The sequence below is a fragment of the Montipora foliosa genome, chromosome 3, assembly GCF_036669935.1.
Source record: "Montipora foliosa isolate CH-2021 chromosome 3, ASM3666993v2, whole genome shotgun sequence".
In the NCBI taxonomy this organism is placed as follows: Eukaryota; Metazoa; Cnidaria; class Anthozoa; order Scleractinia; family Acroporidae; genus Montipora; species Montipora foliosa.
The window spans coordinates 41,351,138-41,357,838 of NC_090871.1; the positions used below are offsets into that span (position 1 = coordinate 41,351,138).

General features: G+C 40.0%; 1 protein-coding gene across 8 annotated transcripts in view; it reads right to left on the reverse strand.

The window, feature by feature from the left end:
- Nucleotides 1–216: 216 nt before the first annotated feature.
- Nucleotides 217–6,701, reverse strand: part of LOC137997428 (acid-sensing ion channel 2-like) — a 24,058-nt gene continuing 17,573 nt past the window's right edge. For all 8 annotated transcript variants that reach the window (XM_068843420.1, XM_068843415.1, XM_068843414.1 and 5 more), the window contains 4 exons: nucleotides 5,972–6,034; nucleotides 3,694–3,841; nucleotides 2,359–2,450; nucleotides 217–1,995 (listed from right to left, as the gene is read on the reverse strand). In XM_068843420.1, the coding sequence (XP_068699521.1) occupies nucleotides 1,874–1,995; nucleotides 2,359–2,450; nucleotides 3,694–3,841; nucleotides 5,972–6,034 (425 nt within the window). In that variant the 3' untranslated portion in view covers nucleotides 217–1,873. The remainder of the gene's footprint in view (nucleotides 1,996–2,358; nucleotides 2,451–3,693; nucleotides 3,842–5,971; nucleotides 6,035–6,701) is intronic.

The window sequence follows — 6,701 nt, forward strand, 5'->3', positions numbered from 1 at the left end:
TAGAAAACGGTTTTTAAGGGAGCTCTTTGTGATCCCCCTTCAGGTGTCTGTTAGAGTCCCGTAGGGGAAGCATATAGTTCTACGCTAACTCCTGGGATATCCGTGCCACGTTTGCTCATCTTGTTTTCCCCGCGCGCGGTATTTGCTTTATATTTACATCACGGTCCGAGTTTCTCGGTGATATTTCTTGAAATTTCATACCACGGCAGGCGCTAGTTCTGTTCCCACCGCTCTTATTTTGGGTTTATTGTTTATTGTTACACATCAAACTCTGAGGAATACATGAGAACAGCCAAAGCCGGAGGCTTAAATGGCACATGGTTAGCAAACATAATTTGAAAATTTTGCATGAATAGAAGAAGGCTTTAGCTAAAATACTTATACAACTGTAATTTTTTCCTCGGCGTTTTTGTCGCCATGTTATTTTAACTGATGCTTGAAAAATTTGTATGAAAGTCAAGTAGACTAGTGCACGACTGATAAAACCTCGCGAATATCAGTCGTGCAGTAGTCTACTTGACTTTCATAAAAGAGCGTTGCACCGGTATCGCGAGGTCACAGGTTCAAACCACGTTGAAGTTCTGAGAATTTCAGACTTCTTTACGCAATTGCAAAAATTGCGTTCATAACTGCGAGGATCAGAGCTTCACTTGAAAACTCAGTACGACGTTTAAGACCCCCTGCATTGAAACTATTCTGTACCAAGAGCTCTCACGGTAAAATAGGCAAGGAGGAACCATGGACGCTGGAAATCATCAGCTACTGGTCTGACAAACCCTCCAGCACATTAGATTATTTTACACTTGTAGACCGTCAAAAATTGTATTTTACCAATTCAGCGCAAAAGTCAGGTGTTATTTGTTTATCACGTCCTCGAATCCCCACGCGTCTCCGAGTTCCGACGTCCTCGCGTCCCACCTCTCCGAGTCCCCGCGTCCCCGCGTCCCCACCTCCTTGAGTCCCCGCGTCCCCGCGTCCCCACGTCCCCGAGTCCCTACGTCCCCGCGTCCTCGAGTCCCCGGGTCCACGAGTCCCCGCGTCCTCGAGTCGCCAAGTCCCAAGTCTCACGTCCCCGTCCCACTTTTAGTAACAGCCGAGAATAAAACTCCTTTGTTAACTTTTAACCTGAGATTAGCGTTAATCGGCGTTTGAACAACTGGCCCCAGGAGTCCATGACTATATTGTATTTGTGGAACGGCGTTTTTGCGTACCGAGTTATTTTTAGATTGATTTTCCCGCGTAACCAGACCTTTCCAGCTTTTCACAAGTCTTGCATGAGAAATTATTACCCATGTGATTGAGATTGGTCACTCGTGCAAGACAAACCTTATTTAAGAACTCATCTAAAAATAGCTTGATCTGTGAAAATGTCGTTGCACAGACCGCGGGTAATGAACACCCGCAGAGGGTCTGGGCAAGCAATGAGGCCGTTTATGTTTTTAAAAGGTAGAGGGTAAGAACTTATGTACAATTATAGAAACGATCAAATTTACCCAAAATAATTGCCGAGATCATCAACGCTTATGTAATGTACATAATGTTCAAATCCACATGTTACTGCTGCAGTCTCAAAGAGCTCCTGGTCACGTGGCTTGCTGACGCATTACTTACAGCTGCATTACCTTAGCGATAGTCGTGGGATAAAAGACATTACTTAAACGTCGATGCGATCGCGCGAAGCACTCCACTTCCTTGCTTTTTCCTAATGTACATTTGTTGTATCTGTTCGACATCGATATCGACTACGTTTTGGAGCTTACTTTACAAAGTTTACTTTATCAGACCTGATGATTAAAATAAATGTTTGTGCACGCAAAATTTGTTCGCGCTTTTTAAATAGGAGATTCAAGAGTAGTTATGGAAAAATATCAGGTTATTCCGGGTGGGTTGATTGACGTCGTCTCGTTGCTAGGAGACCAATAAAGAAGTCGATGAACTCGAGGATAGTCAGCAGACTGCATCCGAGGAACAAGCCCATGTTACCTCCGATCTCACCTAAACAAGGAAGTAAGGACTTCAGCAAAACACTCTCCTTCGTTACATCACCCAACACTCCTCTATTGCATACTACGTAAAAGGAGTTCCCTTGAAATGAATACACATCAGCCTACACACAGAGAGGGTGTCAGAACAATGGACGCTTTGTTAAAATCAGACAGCTTGTCATTAAGATACATGGAAAACTCAATAAAAATGAATAAGTAAAGGCTATCTTTTTTAAGGCAATCCTCCTTGTGTTGAAAAATTAGGACTGATTGATGTTCTAATCTGTCTCAGCTTTTAATCATCCTAGAGAATGACTGGTTTGGGGAAAGCCGATCTCATTGGTTATTAGAAATCAAAGCAAATTCATCTTACCAAACAAGGCGTTACTGTCATAAGCTGGTTGCTGTTCCTGCATCTCATAATTTAGAGATTTGAATCCAATTTGTAAAAGAACGAGATTATTCCTGGTGGATAAGAAGATCGTAATACTAGTATACACAAAATGATATGACTTCACAAAGTAACAATGTTATCGTATCTTAGAACCCCTTACTCCTGTCAAGTCTCGACTATGACCTAAACTCGTTCACAGAAATATCGGTAGAGACCAATGTATTTATTTGACGTGCGGATTATAGATGAAAGGGAGCGGTAATCCTCGTTCTTATCTGGATGATTTTAAGCAATTGGCTCTTATAGGCAATTGCAGAGGCCATGGAAGCCACCAGATTTTTCAGGTGTTTATAAGAAATAACGGCTCAAAATTGTCCCGATAAGTGGGATGATCACTTCTTCCTTTCGTCCTTTGAGACAATCCAACCCGTGATTTCAGTTTAAATGTTAGGTGTACGAAATGCTTACGTATAAGCTGCGAAGCAAAGATTGTCTAAGTTTTGGCCGCGCGAAAAATGGGGCTTGTTAAGGACGGTGCCTACTATTGTTATTGCGCACACGTTCTGCGCATCTCGATATACTTCGATTTCCTATCGGTGATGCTTACTAATACAAGGATATTTTTGCGCGCTTTAAAACTATCCGGAAAAAGTAGATCTTCGTAAGTACTCTTGGTATCCAAAAAGAAAATTGGGGGTAACCATGCATTTTTGAGAGATAATTAAGCTTCAATTTGAGAAAGCACGCCATACATTCCTTCGTATTTTAAAGCTTTTTACAAAGATTATTCATGAATTATCTTTGAAAAATGCGTGGTTACCCCCAATTTTCTTTTTGGATTTCAATAACACTTGTTAAGATCTACATTTCCTGCATAATCACACACCGGGGCAAAAATATCTTTAATTAGTAGGCACCGTCCTTAAGTCTGGCTCCATTTTTGCGCGGCAAAAAGATCAAAAATAGGGTACTCACGGAAACGCTTTCTTCGCAGGCTAGCTTATATATGAACAGAGTATCTGATATATGAAAATGTTACAAAGTATGTTGACGCTGAAAAAACATGCTTTAAAAAAGTACAAACTCACACGTACAAACATGGCTTCGTGTTTTTGCAGTTAATTGAACTCATGACTGGGTGGTGTAAATGTATGTATTTGAAGTGTCTTTCGTCTTTCAAAATCTTATCACTTAAGAGAATATCTCGACTACAAGAACAACAACAAGTATAGAAGCAGATGAATGCATCAGTAAGTGAATTTAAATAGGTTCTATGAATGGAACGATAAACATCAATGGTGCTCGTAACAATACCTTTGGTATTCCACATTAGGGTAGTGACCTTGCGACACATAGTCTTTAGCAGTACCAATATCTGGGAACTTTGAATAAGACACTTCAGCAGTATATTTCGTTTCATAACAAGGAACAAAACACTCGCAGGACACCGTATCCAAGGACTCTATAGAAATGAACAGATAGTAGAAACCATTACAAACCAACTGTTAACGAAGTAAGTTTCAAAAACAGGACCCCACCAGAGGAGGAATATCAATGATTTTGATACGAGAATGAAATAAGAGAATGAAATAATTCAAACGGCAAAGAATATCACTGAGGATAATTCCTTACGAGCAGAATTAAGGACGACGAAACTTGAGGGATGAAAAACGAGACATTAAAATGTTATGGCATTGCCAGTTTTTTGATGACGCAAACTTATAACAGAGAGATACCTTTGACAATATCCTTGCCCACTGGAAAACAGCAAAAACGTTCAGGAAAGAATTGTGTTGTCTGAAAGAAACCTCTTTCTTGAAGTTGTAATGACGTTTTTGTCTGCAAGTTTTTGTGTCAGACCATGGGAAATGGGCGTGTTTAAACATCAAATGGCGAAATAACCTCAACCCTAATTAAATTCCTATTCTTTTTCCTCACTCCTGTTGTAGGTTAAAGCCTATCAAAGCTATATATTTTCAACACATGTCACTCAGTTTTTTTTTAACATTATAGGATTTTTATGATAATTTTAAAGGTGAAACCACAGAGTTTTAGAACATTTCTTACGCAATTTCTGAAAACAGTTAGGCCATAATTCGGGAATTTTTGCAGCTTAAGGTGATTCCCTGGTTTTGCACTGCGCAACCCTACTGCGCATAATTTCTTGCGACAAAAGGGTGGATTTTCATTGACTGACGCCAAGCTTAATCCGTCAAGGAATGGCTATTGTCTCCTGAACGAGTACGGCGACCCCCATTTTTTATTTCATACATTTGCTGAGAACGGTGTCTTCATGGAGTAGTGGAAAAATCAGCAAAAAATTATGTCCTGTTTTTTGGCAATTTCATAAAAGGTCATAGAACTGACTGTACGGAAGGTGCCATTACGAGTCGAACAGCCCATGATAAAGTTAAATCTATTTTGGAGTGTTAAGTTCTCACAAAGGCATTCCAAAAAAGTTTTGAGGTACGTACTTGAATTAACTATAGAATCACACAACGCTCTGCGTTAATCGTTGATTACCTTTGTCCAACATTGGGGGTCCGCGGCAATTGTCAAAGTATTTGTCAGCGTCGTACCATGGAAACGAGCATAGTGACCCCCTTTTTTATTACATTTTTATCATCTCCCTGACATGTTACAGCAGTTTGCGAAGTTTCATTGGAAATCTATGACTAGTTCTATTTCTAGGGAATCACCTTAAACTACTCCCTGATTCCTACGTTCGGTTAGGTTGTAACACAATCATTTGCATGATATGCGCAAGCTCATTAAACATGCCTAAAAGAGCTCTTTCGTTAGACTGCTGGCAGTCCCTTCTGAGTCAGTCGAACCGCCTGCTTTGGTCACACAAGCGAGCCGAGGGGAGAATTGTGATAGAGCGAGATTTCTTCTTGGGAAAATACTGACCGATCAAAAAGCGGTGCTGCAACATTTACGTAAGTCAGGATGACAAGATAAAAAGTCACCAGTCAAAGAAAGACGCTATCAGTTCTACAAGTAACTTAAAGGAGGGGGTTGCCTGTGGAAGCCCTGCCCGCAAAGAATTAGATGACAGCATTTCTCCTGACAGGGACGTTTTATCAGATCACCCAGTACAGATAATTAAGACGAGGAAAAAAATCTTGCTGTTTCCAAGAGAGCAACAGTTGGAATATGTCATCCTTGGAGAACTATGATCCTTCGAAACCCACAAGAAACCAGGAACCAATTGCATAAAACTCAATTGAAAATACTTTTTTCTGTCTAGAAAAGTCATTTCGTGATTTAAACACGCCCGTGGGAAAGATCACGTTCGGCTATTCCGAGTTAATTCTACACACACAAAAAAAACAAGAGATCGTCGTCTTTGATACAGAGGAAAGACCGCTCAATTCAGAATTGTTTTAGGCGTTCATTCTCAACATTCGAAACTACCTGTTCGGCTTGGTTTCAATATGAATCAGAAAATATATCAAAAAGAGAATATAGGGCCTGGGCCTAAGAGCAGTTTCTTGGTAGTTTCATGACCAACTCTAAACAAGCTACCTTTTTGTAAATAAAAACAAATTGAGAAAGAAGGACGCAAACGAAATTCTAAAATGATACCCACCTGACAATAAATAAGAGCAGTTAAGATCTGCTTTTGTCGAACAAGTTGGAACAGGAAGATATTCTGGAGAGAAACATTAATAAAACAGTAAAATGTCACTTCTTCGCCTGCAAAGAGCACACGATCGTTACCTACATTTATGAATGCCAAATGAGCATGCATGTCGGTCAGATTTTGCATAAGTAGAATAATAACATTGAAATTGTCGTATGGCGCTACATCACAAATCAGCCATCTGAACACTCTCTTGTTTAATAAAAAAAATATCGCCTTTCTGATTGGCTAAGAGAAGTTCAGTTTCCAGGAAACACATTGCAGAAAATAGGTAATTCAGTGCAAAACAAGGTAAGAAACCAAGCATTCTGATTGGTCAGTGTCCTACGAGGTCGTGCAATTTTGTTCGTCTTTGAAAAATATTTATTCCAAATTGCACCAGAAAAATCATGTGATTACTATATGTAATCGCATGGTCCCTAACGCAATTAACTCAAGGATTCATTTCACGCATATTTCCAAAGTTTCACAACATTTCTCGAGTCGCGAAGCGACGAGGGCAATTTGGAAAACTTTGACATTTAGAAGTGAAGTTAATCCTTACATTGCTCGAGGTACACTGCGATTATGTGTTTATCACATAAAGGCCAAAATTATTGAGGGGAGCCCGTCCAGTGCCGCGACAAATGACAATAAACCCGCTCCTATTCGGTTAAAGTTCAATTCAAGAAATCGT